Source organism: Theropithecus gelada, chromosome 16, assembly GCF_003255815.1.
Source record: "Theropithecus gelada isolate Dixy chromosome 16, Tgel_1.0, whole genome shotgun sequence".
NCBI lineage: Eukaryota > Metazoa > Chordata > Mammalia > Primates > Cercopithecidae > Theropithecus > Theropithecus gelada.
Window position 1 is genome coordinate 37,205,681 of NC_037684.1, and position 14,045 is coordinate 37,219,725.

General features: G+C 55.9%; 1 protein-coding gene across 8 annotated transcripts in view; it reads right to left on the reverse strand.

Moving 5' to 3' along the window:
- Nucleotides 1-334: 334 nt before the first annotated feature.
- LOC112608946 (cytochrome b561) overlaps nt 335-14,045 on the reverse strand; it is a 15,302-nt gene continuing 1,591 nt past the window's right edge. For 3 of the 8 annotated variants that reach the window (XM_025361095.1, XM_025361098.1, XM_025361097.1), the window contains exons 2-6: nt 5,290-5,504; nt 4,018-4,116; nt 3,652-3,755; nt 3,043-3,200; nt 335-2,560 (exon numbers count right to left, since the gene is read on the reverse strand). In XM_025361095.1, coding sequence (XP_025216880.1) covers nt 2,368-2,560; nt 3,043-3,200; nt 3,652-3,755; nt 4,018-4,116; nt 5,290-5,491 — 756 coding nt within the window. In that variant the 5' untranslated portion in view covers nt 5,492-5,504 and the 3' untranslated portion in view covers nt 335-2,367. Of the gene's footprint in view, nt 2,561-3,042; nt 3,201-3,651; nt 3,756-4,017; nt 4,117-5,289; nt 5,505-6,077; nt 6,231-8,526; nt 8,541-9,062; nt 9,272-14,045 lie in introns of those variants that run through there. The other 5 variants (XM_025361096.1, XM_025361094.1, XM_025361099.1 and 2 more) reach the window with 5 other exon arrangements.

The window sequence follows — 14,045 nt, forward strand, 5'->3', positions numbered from 1 at the left end:
TCAAAGGGAAAGGGGTCCATTAAACACTGGGAGATTCTCCTTGCCAAGGCTCTTACCAGGCTTTTGCAGCTCCGCCCTCCAGGCCACCCTCTCAGGCTGAGAGCAAGGGTTTATCTAACTACATAGAAACACTGCCTCTGCTGGGTGGAGACTGGACAACCGCTGGGCCTTTCCAGACCCTAGGCCATGATCAATATCACTAATCACTTTACCTTCTGTGCCCAGCCTGTGGATATTCAGTTTCTCTCAGGCCTAGAGCTAACGTCATGTTTCTGGCTGCTAAAAGCTCTGGCTCCTTTTATTACCACATTAAAGGAAAATAACAGGCGAGAGGTCTGCTGTAGACATTTATTGAATCATCTGTTGCACCAACAGCACATTGTATTTCACAGAAGATTGGCCACAGGCAAAATAAAATAACCCACCACAAATCTGCTTCTGGGGGCCTTCTTCGGTTCCTTAGTCATCCAGTGTTCACTTTGGCAAACAGACCAGTTTACAGACTTTTGTTGCTAATCTGAGGTTCCATTTCTCTCTGTAGCATTCTGGCTAGGGAGAGACACGATTGTACTTTGGTAGTTTGTCTAAGGCGGAGTCTTCCCAAACGTAAACATTTCACTATACATGTGCGTGCCAGCTCATGAAAGAACTGACGGTGCCCCTGCCCCTGAAGAGTGTACAGTCTAAACAGGAGGCGAACACTGTCATCCAGGCAGGCTGAGAGGAGGTGGGGAAAGGGGCTGGAAGGAGCCTGGGCAGCCCCTGCTGGGGAGGGGCCTGGACTACAACCACCTGCTCTCAGAAATGACATTGCCTGAGGCAGGAGCCACAGCAAAAGCCAACTACGGGAAATGCGAGCATTAGAGAACACTGGCCCCTTTCTCTAAGGTCATCAGGTTTGGAAATTGTATTAAGTTCTTCACTGAAGTACACTGTGTCTGTCTCAAGCTAAGTCATGCTCCTCAAACCCCCAAAAACAAGGAAAACAGGGAGAGAACAGTCACCAAGTCACCAGATCCAAGAAGCACATGATCAATGTTCTTTTTTTTTTTTTTTTTTTGAGCCTGTCGCCCAGGCTGGAGTGCAATGGTATGATCTCGGCTCACTGCAAGTTCCACTTCCCGGGTTCACGCCCTTCTCCTGCCTCAGCCTCCCAAGTAGCTGGGACTACAGGCGCCCGTCACCATGCCCAACTAATTTTTTGCATTTTTAGTAGAGATGGGGTTTCACTGTGTTCGTCAGGATGATCTTGATCAATGTTTTACTCACACTATTTCCGGGCCAAAGCCAAATGGTGACTCAGCTAACATGACACTCTATACGGCTACAGTGATGTGGAGATGCCACAGGGGATGACCTGGTTCTGCCTCAGTCCTGACTTCCTGGAGAGACGGGCACCAGGGAAGGAGGAGAAGCCTCGTCCTCCAGAACAGAGGCAGCAGCTCCAGCAGCCCCAGGGGCCCCAGCCACAGCCAGAAGCAGCGGTTTTTCATTTAAAAAATTCTACGGTTTGTGCTCTCTGCCTCCCAGCCTGAGCAGAGCCTGGGTGAGCCTGGGAAAGGAAACCAGAGCTGAGCTGCAAGGGGGGTGCTGCAAGGAGGGAGCCCCAGCAGGAAGGGGCTGCAAGGTGCCCCCTATTCCCAACTCCCATGTCTGGAGCAGCCCGGGAGAAGGCCTGCCTCCATCTGCCAGGAGAAAGTCTGTCTGAAGTCATGGGCTTCTATCCCCTCTCCACCAAAGCCGTCCTAGGGCTAGAGGATTAAAGAAGAGGAAGGTCAGGACTACAGCTGGGCCACAGCCTCACTCAGAGCTTCCCAGGGGCCAGTCCCTCCCCTCTCCTGGGGAACCTTGCTCTCACCATCAACATACTTTACACATCATATCATTGCTCCTCTGCCAAAGGCTGGGCCCATTCGTGCCACGTGTTATTTGGGCTGGAAGGACTCTTTGTTTGAATTCAGCAGCCATCGTGGCCTTTCCAGGCCTGTCCCTGAGGCCCCCCCAGTTTCCCCTGGCCTTGCCCCAGGCATCTGCTGCCGGGAGGGTGGGTCCTCCTGTCTCGCTTCTTTAAAGACCTGTGCTCTGAGACCAGGACTGACCACCCGAAGTCCTACCCAAAGCCTTCTGCACTGAAGGGGGCAACAGAGACACGGGAGCTACACACAATGAACTGGTCTATAGCAGCAGAGAAAGGAGAAGCAGAGGAGGCAGAGACCTGACCCCAGAAAGCAGCACTCAAATAGACGCAGCTGCGCCCACCCACCCGCCTGCTGCCAGAGCCACTCTCCGGAGCCTGCAATCCTGAAGATGCCTTAACAGGAGCAGGCAAGAAGACACCCCGTGAACCCCCAGGGCTGGCCCAGTGCATCACTGGGAGCCGGGGCTGTCTCCCTCCGTCAGCGTCTTGAAGTCCATGGAGAGGGCCTGCTCTTCAGCCTGGGAAGGCCGCTTCCAGTCAGCCCGGGTCAAGATATAGAGCACCGCCCCACCGAAGCAGGCCAGCAGCAGGCCCAGCACATTGGCCAGGACGCCCTCGGGCTCAAACGCACTGTACTTGTCCCTGCAGGGGTGAGAGGAAGGGAGAAGCTGCCCAAGAGGTCACAGGCCAAATGCCCGTATCCTGGGCCTTAAAGATGTCATAGGGATTCCAGCACCAGCCCCTGCCTCCCTACCCTACCCAAAGAGAACGACCACCCCCCACCCCCAACCAGCAATCTCCAGCAATCTCTAATGTAAAACCGGCAATCTCTAATGTAAAAATCTGTATCAATACTCTAGTTCTAAGCAGTTCTCCTGCAGATCCTGCTACGTGATGGGAATAAATAGGGTGCCCATAGCCCAGAAGTTTCTTGGAAAGGATAAAATCAAGAAAGCTAACCAAAGCCAAGCCCCATGCACCCAGTTCTTAGCAAGCATAACTACAGCCACCAGTTGTGAGGCCGCAAGAGACGGCTCAGGAAGCCACAGCTGGGGAAGCCGAGGGCAGGGTGAGGTCTGTGCAGGGGTGGCCCAGGCCTGCCCCCTCCCACCCAGGACACTCACCCGAGGTTGAACAGCAGTGCCTCCTTCAGGCCCAGCAGGGCGGTGCCCACGGAAAGCAGAAAGATGGTGGCACCAAAGAAGATGTGCTGTGGCCGGTAGCGGCTCCGCAGGGAGAACGGAGCTCCGGGGAACAGGAAGAAGCTGAAGCCCACCAGCCACTAGGAGGAAAGAAGGTGGCTCTGGGACAGGGCGGCCGGCAACCCCAGCAGCCGAGGTCAGCCCAGGCCCACGCCCACGCGCCCACATGGCGACTGCGAGCCCCTCAGCCCTGCCTGGTTTCCTCCCTCCTCAGCACGGTGGTGGGAGGAGTACTAAGTGCTTAGGGACAAGGGACCCGTCCCCCAGCACTTGAGGCCTTGGCACACTCGCAGATTCGGAAAGCTGGGCTTGTGGCCAAACACGCTGAGTCAGCCATGGGGCGCCTGGGAGCTGGGCACCCTTGGCCGCCAATCCTAGCTTTGCACCCACACAGGCCTGGGAAGACAGCTCTCTCACCTGCACGCACCCCAGAAAACAGGCCCTTCCATGAGGCACGTTTCAGCCCAGCTCCCCTGCCCCTCCCACCTCCCTGGTAGGTGGCCACAGGCCCTGGGTGCTGGAAGGACTCACCTGCACAAAGCACAGGACAAAGACAAGGATCCCGCACCAGCTGTGCAGGCTGTACAGGTCAGCGTAGCCCTTCTTCCTGTGGTAGTCGAACACCGCGACCAAGCCTGGGCCAGAGATAGGTCATGTGAGGACAGGGTTGGACGTGGAAAAGGAAGGGATAAGACAACCCAAGGAACCAGCCAGCAGGGACTTCTGGGCTTTAGTACCAGTTCAATGGCTGCCAGCACCCAGTGGCCCTGCAGGGGATGTTTGGGATGGGGGCGGGCCCATCACGGCTCTGGGGAGGGAACAGAGCAGGTAAAGCGGCTGTTTGCCATACCTGAAGAGACAGGCAGGGGGCGGGGAAAGCTGCGCCCAGGAACTCACCAACCAGGGCGATGACGAGCGCAAAGATGTGCAGCAGCCCATGCAGGACCTTGGTGGTGCGTTTGGCTTCATTTCTGAAGACACGGTAAACCAGTAGGGCTGTGAGAGGTGAGAGAGGGAACGTGAGTGCATCCGCCTGCAGTGAGGCCTCCTGCCCCCGCAGCAAGGAGGCACCTTGGTGGCGAGGTGAGGTGAGCTGACAGCTTGCAGCAGGAGCCTAGCTGCAGGAACCGGAGGAGAAAGCCAGGTTCCCTGGGGACCCTGGGCAGCTCCTGGCCGCCTCTGAGGGCACCTAAGGCTATGTGCACCTTAACACTCCTCCCCCACCCTCCAACCTCCCCCAACTGTGCACACTCAAAGAGGGCAGGGCAGGAGACTGTACCACAGTCCCCACCACCAGGAGAGGCAGTGAAGGCAGCGCCTCTGCCCTCGTCCCCACCTAAAGGAGCCGCCCGGCCCAGCAGACACCCCACCCCACCCATCTTCTTGTCAGGTGTCCTGCAAATTCCAGGCTGTGTTTGAGGTCCACTGTTGGTCACACTGAGGCAACAAGCAGCCTGAGTTGACCTGTTAGCCACGTGGCTCCTCACACAGGCCCCCACGTAAGCCTGGGCAGATCATCCCACTCTGGCTCCCAAGCAGAACCTTGTGATCCCAGCCTGATCTCCCACTTCCAGAAGAGGTGGGCAAGGCCAGGTCACGTGAGGAACGCCTCTTAGCTTTCTGCTGCTCAGGGGTGGCTGTCACCAGGACCACCTCTAGGAAGAGCCGGTCAACCAGATGCAGATTCGGCTTCCAGGATACCTGGCCTGGAGGCAGGTGGAGGCCAAGCACTGCCTTGCTCCTGCCCCAGGGGGAGGCCTCTAGCTCTGCCAAGTCCAAGACTAACAACACATAGGCGCGTGCGCACACACGCATACAAACTCTCACACGTGCTTACTTTTTTTCCCTCAGTTCAAACCACCCCTGCAGCAGGGCCTGGTTCAGGGCCCCATTCCTTTCCCTCTGCAGCATGAAGCGCCTGCCTTGGACGCTGTGTGTGGAAACGAGGTGAAAATGCTGGGCCAGGCTGGAGAGGAGCTGCCACCCACCAACCTCAGAGCCTGGGTTTGGATTCCATCTCCCCAGGCTCTGAACCAGCTTCTGTCTGTCTTTTCTAGAATCTTAGATTTGTCCAACCAGAAGAGACCGCAGGGGTGACAAGACCCCTGCAAACTGCCTCTCAGGGACCCCCACAAGCCCGGGCGGAGAGGCGCGGCCCACGGGACTCACCATCTCCCTGCAGGAAGACGAGGCCTATGACCATGCAGAGGGGGTGCGCGTTGAACTGCAGGTCGCTCTCCCAGGCAATGCCGCCTCGGTACAGCCCGAGCCAAGCGCCAGTCATGGCCACCAAGGTCAGGCCCAGCAGCTGGGAGAAGGCCACGTAGTAAGGCAGCGCTGCGGGGGTGGATGCCGCGGCCCCGCCCTCCATGCTGAGGCAAACGCTGCAAGAAAGAGCAAAGCTCAGAGGAGCAGCACACAGCACCACGAGATGTGCACAGAGCCCTTGAGATGCACACAGCCCCCGCAGATGTGCACAGCCCCCAAGATGCGCACAGGCCCCCCGAGATGTGCACACCCCCAAGATGCGCACAGCTCCCCCCCCACGAGATGCGCACAGCTGCCCCCGGAGATGAGCACGGTCCCCCCAGATACCTACAGCCCCCCTGAAATGCACACAGCGCCCCCCGAAATGCACACAGCCACCCCAGCTAGCTGCGCGCAACACCCTCCCAGGTTGCGCACAGCCCCCTCCAGATGCGCACAGCCACCCCCGCTAGATGCGCACAGCCACCCCCGCTAGATGCGCACAGCACCCCGAGATGCGCAAGTCCCCCTAGATGCATGCAGCCCCCCCGAGATGCACACGGCACCCCGATGCGAGCAGCCCCCCTGAGATACACATGTCCCCCTGCAAGATGTGCACTACACCGCCCTGAGATGCGGCACAGCTACCCCCATGGTGCCCCGCCACCCTCACCCCAGGCTCCTGCTGGAAGCAGCCCTCGCTCTCCCACCCCCAAGCTCCTTCCCACCCATCGTCCACGGGCAGAGGTCCCAAGTCTCAGGAGTGGCTGAGGGGGGGCCCAGCCTCCCCACAGGGATAGGCGTGACCTGGGACACGACACCAGGAGTTCCATATGCGGTGAAGGGGCAAGGAAAGACACCCCAAGTTCTAGTGAGCGCAAGGGCCCAGTGCCTGGCTTTCTTTTCTGTTTCATGAGGCCCTGGCCTTCCCTGGGTGGGCTTTACAGGTGAGTTACACAGGCGAGCGCGCTCCTTGAAGGGAAGGAAGGGACTGGTCACACCTTTTCTCCAGACGCATCATGAAATACATCTGGGGAGAAATGGGAAGTCTCCCTCCCCTAGCCCGGTTTTTTTTTTTTTTTTTGAGACGGAGTCTCGCTCTATCTCCCGGGCTGGAATGCAGTGGCCGGATCTCAGCTCACTGCAAGCTCCGCCTCCCGGGTTTACGCCATTCTCCTGCCTCAGCCTCCCGAGTAGCTGGGACTACAGGCGCCCACCACCTCACCCGGCTGGTTTTTTGTATTTTTTTAGTAGATACGGGGTTTCACCGGGTTAGCCAGGATGGTCTCAATCTCCTGACTTCGTGATCCGCCCGTCTCGGCCTCCCAAAGTGCTGGGATTACACGCTTGAGCCTAGCCCGGTTTTTAACTCCAAGCTGGCGATGAGGAGGCTTCCCCACCCCACACCCAGGAGAGCCAGCCCCGCTCCCCCAAACCCCCACCCCCCCATCGCGCCTGCAGAATAGAAGTGCTCTGACTCTGCTACACACAGGCACCTGTCAGCATACAGGGAAAGGGCGCTTCCCCTCCAAGCAGGGGGCGGGGAGGATCCGCACTCTAGAGGGGCGCTCAGGTGAGGTTTCCAAAACTGAAGGCCCCCAGAAACAAGGCCTATGAGGGGGCTGGGTAGAGCGCAGCACGGCTGTCCCAGGTGCTCCGCCCCACGTGACCCTCCAGGAGGAAAGGAGAGCGGGTGGTTCCTAGGGAAACAGGAATGAGAAGGCCCTGCTAGGAGCCCAAGGGAGTGCCCAGTGCCTGCACAGCCTCGTCCAGGCAGGAGAGCACCCAGCAGCTGGGGATGGGAGGAGAGGCGGCAGAAGGAGAACAAGCATGGCCTCACCTGCTCTCCCTTCACCTGACAGCGGCCTGTGCGCCACGGAAAAGTGCCGCCATGGCCCACAGTTGCCACTGCAACTGCCACCACCATGGCCACCACCATGGCCACCACAAGCAGACCCCAGAGCACTGCTGCTGCCCCCCACCCGCCCCGGACGGTTCCCCACTGGCCCCTCGACAGTCCAGCCTCTCCTGGCAGCAACTGTATCAGAACTAGGGGGACAGTGGCCAGCACAGGACCACTGACCCCCTTCATACCCGGCACACGCTCTGCCCTGCAGTGCCCAGGAGCTGGTTTTCAGTCCCTCCCAGGGATGGGCTCCTTCTCTGCTCTCCAGTTCTCTCACCACATCAGACAACTGTTGGCAACTCCACCATTAAAGGGGAGGGGGTGTGTGGGCCAGGCTCGGTGGCTCACACCTATAATCAGCACCTGGGGAGGCCAAGGCAAGTGGATCACCTGAGGCCAGGAGTTCAAGACCAGCCACAACATGGTGAAACCCCATCTCTACTAAAACTACAAAAATTAGCCGGGCATGGTGGCTCACACCTGTAATCCCAGCTACTCGGGAGGCTGAGGCACTAGAATCCCTTGAGCCGGGGAGGCAGAGTTTGCAGTGGGCCAAGATTGTACCACTGCATTCCAGCCTGGGTGACACAATGAGACTCTGTCTCAAAAAAAGAATTTTTTTCTGATTAAAAAAAGGATGTGTGTGTGTTAATAATCCACACACACCACAGAATATGGATCAGCAAAAAAAGTAAAATGACAGGCCATCAGCACTTGATCTATATCCTCACACAACTTCTTCCTAAAAAACACATATGAATCCTTTTATAGAAGCAGGATCGTGCCATGTTCTAACCTGCTTTTTAACTGAGGGCGTAGCACACATGGATGTTTGTGTCAATGGATATGCGCCCACATCATCATTTTCGTAACCTCACACTCTTGCATTGCACGGCCATTTTTTAGCCAACTAGTTCCCATTGCTCAGTATTTAGCTAGCTTTCAGTTTTCCACCAAATAAACAACAGGATGTGGCCATGTTTGCAAACTTCTCTGCAGGGAATCCTGAAACAAGGGCTAGGTTCTGTTTTAGATTTCTGACATATTCCGTCACATCATCTCCCAGAAACACAGCCCCAGTCCACATTCCCAGGGTGGACGGGAATACAGGATTCCAGAAGCCCCAGCCAACAATAAATCCTGTTTTTGGAACTCCTGCCTCTGTCTTTATCTGTCACCTACAGGGGTATCAGTTCTGTCCCCACCACCCCAAATTCAAGCCCCATTTCTGACAGTTCACTATTCATCTCTACCTGGACATCCCACAGATGCTTCAAACTCAGCTCATTCCAAGTCACCTCCTCTCCCGTCGTCACCAAGTTCTCTCATGCCCTCCCCACTAGCTAGTGGGGCTGCCCTTCTTCCAGGCCCAGGTGACACCTCAGCTCCTCCACAGAAGGCTGCCCAGGTCGCCGCATGCTGGGGCCCCTCCCCTCACTTCCCTCCTGAGCATCCTCACTGCCACACCCAAGTCAGGGCCTGCAGCTTCTCCCTCTTCAATGTGACAGATGCACCAGGGACAAAGCCAGCTCCCAAGGTCATGCTGTCCCCTGCGCAAGAGGCCCCGAGTGCCAGTGAAATGCCAGCTGCCTGGCATGATCCTGCCCGTTTCCATCTGCAGCCCCCACTGTTCCTACTAGGCCCTCTAGGGGAGACGCCTGGGCTCACAGAATCCAAGGACACGGTCTAGCCTGGCTTGCTGCTGCGGACCCCACACCCCTGCCTCCACTCCCCAGACACCACGGTGGGCAGACCACTTTGTCCCCAGGCTCTCCCGGAGCCTCCTTACCCTGGCAGTGTCCTGTCTGCTCCTCAAAGGCAGGGATGCTCTCGATCCTCCTTGGGAATCCTTGGGTCTCTAATACTCTGAGTCTAACAGGAAAATGTACTAAAAGAAGTGCTGTCCCCCCCGGTCACTTGTCGTCTGTCCTCTCCAGGTCGCCGCCTCCTTTATTAGATTCATCCCCAGAGAGCCCGGCTGCAAGCAGAATCTGATTAGCAACAAATTAGGAAGAACAGAGGGGACATCACCCCTCCCTCTGCTGGGAGACCTGGCAACTTCCTCGCGCCTCATGGAGTACAAAGGGCAGGAGAGGCCGGCAGAGTGAGGGGCCGCTGCCAACTCCTTCCTTCCCACCAGGCTGCCCAGGAGACAGCGGACCTTAGAGCCAGGCTCTCTTCTCGCAGTGACGACTGCCTGTGGCTTCAACATCCTACAGTGAAATGCCCGGCCTGGCCTCCCGGGGAGTCGGAACCCTAAAGTTGTTTGCTCCCCACCATGGCAGGGCAGACGTGTGCTTGGTGTGTCAGTAGGGTGGGGACCCCACAGCCTGTAAGCACCTGCCCTATGCTGGGTACTTCATGCCATCTCTCATGTCACCCTTAAATGACACTGTGTGGATAACAGGAGCATTGCCCCAGTTTGACAGGCCCAGTTTAACAGGAGTATTGCCCCAGTTTGACATGCCCCCAAATTCCCATCAGCAAATAGCAGCTCAACTCGACCCGCACGCGCCTGCACTCGGCCAAGTGCTGGGGCCACACAGAGGGGGCCTGGTCCCTGCCCTCAAGGGGCGTGCAGATGAGCGGTGCAGACGCAGATTTTCAGGTAAGGGTGATATAAGTTCAAGCCAGGAGCTAATCTGGGCCTCCAAGACCCGTGCCAATGTGCACACAGAAGACAGCACCCCTGCTTTGATGTCTGTGGGCAACAGCGTCTCTAGCTCTCCTATGAAACAGTGGCTGCCTGCTCGTGGCTTTGGCCTTTCCAAGGCCCAGGAACTAGGGTGGCACTGTCAGGCTTTCAGACTGAAGTCAGCAAGGATCTGTGTTGGAGCTCACTGAGGAAGCTGCTTTGACGCAGGGGAAGCTCCCGGGGCGGTGCCCCCCCTCCTGTGCCAGTCCTCCTGCGTCCTCCCCGCCTCGGTTTCACCATGGCACTAAGCACTGGTGCGTGCAAGACAGCAGGCCCTGACCGAAGGTGAGAGGGAAGGGGTTACAGGAAGGCAAACAAGCCACGGAAGCTGCATTTCCATTTGCTCCTAAGGCGGCTGTCCTGGCCCAGGCAGCCCAGGGACCCGGTGCCCCTGGTCATCTGGAAGGAAGCCAGAGATGAACAGGGGCCTCTGGAATGACAGCGGCCTGCTTCCGATTCAAAGGCGAGGCTTCAAAGTCTAAGTGTGAGGATGACGGGAAAGCCCGTGGCTGGCCTGCAGGGGATCGCAGTCCATAGGTTCTGAGTGTGACTCTGTGCTTTACAGGAGATGAGCAGATAATCCCTTCCCCAACAGGGCTCTCGGGAGGCCATTCATTGGACGTAATTGACAACCCATTTGTGTGCAGGGAAGGGCTGTGTCCCATGCCAGAGGTGGGGGTGTACAGGAATAGACATTCTGATATCTCTGCACAGAATCTGACGCACCCACAAATGTGTCTGCTGCATTTGCACACCTGGACATCGGGTGAGATTTACTCCCTAGGAAGCAAGCCTTTGAATCGTGGCCCTCATTTCCCAGTCTTGACAGCAAGAATACTCTCTCACCCTTCCCTCCTCACTGGGCAGCCCTGGGACACTGGCTGTTCTTGGGCCCTCTGTGTTCTCAGAGCAGAACTGTGGGCAGCAGCTTCAAGGCCTGGAAGTTGCCACTCTCCACCCCCAAGGGCTCCGCTGCCCTGCAGACCAGAACCCTGCAACCAGAGGGGGCTCATGTAGCCCCTCACACAGTCACTTGCCTTCCTCTGTGAGAGCTCAGGATGAGAGTGATAGATCTCTGGCAGTTTCTGGAGCTTAGAGCTGTGAGAGTCACCCTTGTCCCCACCCACTCACCCCACCTGCAGCCAGACTCCACTTAATGGAATAAGCACATTAAGGACAGCATGGCCCGCAAAGCTTCACTGAGCCAAGCTTCACTCTCCCTCCCCACACCCACTGCTTTTTATTAAAAGGCGACCAGGACTAATCTCATTATTGGGGACCAGACACTGCACATGGTGCACAGCCTCGGGGGCGGAAGGCGGAGCAGGGGAGGCTGGGAAGTGGGTAGCCTGGGCTGGCCACAGCCCTCCTTATCAACAGCAGGGTCTGAATTGAGTTAGGAAAGATTGTGACTGGGGAAAGGCCGATATCTCTTCTTGATGGGTGAAGGGGAAAACAGCTCAATTGCCCTAGAACATCCTATCATGTGATGAAGGAGAAAGCAAAGTGTGGTGTGAGTTATTAGGGTACTTTCTCAGCACCCCAGTAGCCCCAGAAAGGGGCTTCCCAGGCGGTGCTCCCCGTCCCATGCCAGTCCTCCTGCATCCTCCCCATGCCGGCACCAGCATGGCACTAAGCCCTGGTGCATGCAAAGACACCAGGCCCTGAGCAAAGTGTGAGAGAGAAGGCATTACAGGCGGGCCAACAAGCCGCAGGGGCTGCATTTCCATTTCTCCTGGGGTGGCTGTCCTGGCCCAGGCAGCCCAGGGACCCGGGGCATCCAGGCTGCTTGGACCAAGGAACTAGGTACCCAGGAAGCAGCAGAGCCTGAAGTCAAACACTGAGCTCCTTTCTCCCACAAAACAGAGGGCTCCGAATGCTTACAAACAAAAATGTTTCCATTTCCATGAAAATCAGAAGAAAAAAACTGAACATTCAGGGTTGAGGAAAATGTTGCAATTTTTAAAAACTTACTTTAATTAATTTTTTTTTTTTTTTGAAACAGTGTCTAACTCTGTCACCCAGACTGGAATAGTGGCATGATCATAGCTCATGGCAGCCTCGAACTCCTGGGCTCAAGGAATCCTCCCACCTCAGCTTCTCAAGTAGCTGGAACTACAGCTATGCTAAAATGCCCAGTTAGTTTTTTCTTTTTTTTTTTTGAAGAGATAGGGTCTCACTATGTTGCGCGGGCTAGTCTCAAACTCCTGGTCTCAAGCAGTCCTCCTGCTTCAGCTTCCCAAAGCTCTGGGATTACAGACAGACATGAGCCAGCCCTAAAATGTTTTGTTTAAAAATTAATTTTAATCCAGTATGGATTATACTTGTCTTTATACCAATGCAGTTGTAAAATATAATTTTATTATTATTTTCCTTTTTTTTTTTTGAGACGGAGTCTCGCTCTATCCCCCAGGCTGGAGTGTAGTAGCACAATCTCAGCTCACTGCAAATTCCGCCTCCCAGGTTCATGCCATTCTCCTGCCTCAGCCTCCCGAGTAGCTGGGACTACAGGCGCCCACTACCATGCCAGACTAATTTTTTTTTTTTTTTTTTTTTTAAGTAGAGGAGTTTCACCGTGTTAGCCAGGATGGTCTCGATCTCCTGGCCTCATGATCCACCCACCTCGGCCTCCCAAAGTGCTGGGATTACAGGTGTGAGCCACTGCGCTCGGCCAATTTTTTTTTTTTTTTTTTTTTTGAGACAGAGTCGCACCCTATTACCCAGGCTGGAGTACAATGGCAAGATCTCGGGTCACTGCAACCTCCGCCTCCCGGGTTCAAGCGATTCTCCTGCCTCAGACTCCCCGAGTCTGAGATTACAGGCGTGCGCCACCACGCCCAGCCAATTTTTTGTATCTTTAGTAGAGACGCGCTTTCACCATGTTGGCCAGGCTAGTCTGGAACTCCTGACCTCCTTATCCGCCCACCTCAGCCTCCCAAAGTCCTGGGATTACAGGCGTGAGCCACCGCACCTGGCCAATTGTTATTTTTTTTTTTTATGGAACAAGGGGCCCATGAAAGGCCCGGTGCAGCCCAGGTTAGAGAGATGTGATTTCAAAACAGGCTATTTATAACCATCAGCTCCTGGACAAGCCAAGTCTCTTCTCCCAGCCTGCTTCCTAATCTATAAAGTGGAAGGATATCTGGATCTACCTTATTGAACACAGAAAGAGTAAGTGGATAAACGTGTGCCAGTGCCCAGCACAGTGCCTGCCACACAGAGGGCATTCTATCAAAGAGCAATCTTACAAAAACGAAGTCTGATCCTAAGAGCACCTTAGGAAGAGTGGTACTGCCGACACGAGGTTTGGGAACACAGAGAGCCAGATGGCAGCCATCTCTAATAAATCCACACTCCCTTTCTGTCCACCATTACCCCCCCACACCAAGCAGAAGCTCCTGGAGCTGGGAAGAACACAGGATGGTCTGCTTTTAATCTGTGACATCATTTTATATTCCCAAAATTCATTTATGAATTGCTCAGACAGTAGAGTGCTTTTTCCCAGTGAAGTTATGCTTTTAGAGGGGGTTCATTTCTCTTTTTTTTTTTTTTTTTATTTGAGATGGAGTCTGGCTCTGTAGCCCAGGCTGGAGTGCAGTGGCCAGATCTCAGCTCACTGCAAGCTCCGCCTCCCGGGTTCACGCCATTCTCCGGCCTCAGCCTCCCGAGTAGCTGGGACTACAGGCGCCCGCCACCTCGCCCGGCTAGTTTTTTGTATTTCTTAGTAGAGACGGGGTTTCACCGTGTTAGCCAGGATGGCCTCGATCTCCTGACCTCGTGATCCGCCCGTCTCGGCCTCCCAAAGTGCTGGGATTACAGGCTTGAGCCACCGCGCCCGGCCGAGGGGGTTCATTTCTCATTCCCTTCCACCAATGCCATCTAATGTCACTGAACCACCCGGTATTAGCAGGACCCCAAGCTCTGCCTGCCAAGGGAAGGTGGTGAGGGCAGAAAAGTGGTAGGACAAGGCTGGGCGCGGTGGCTCACGTCTGTAATCCTAGCACTTTGGGAGGCCAAGGCGGGCAGATCACTTGAGGTTAGGAGTTTGAGACCAACCTGGCCAACATGGTGGAGGGG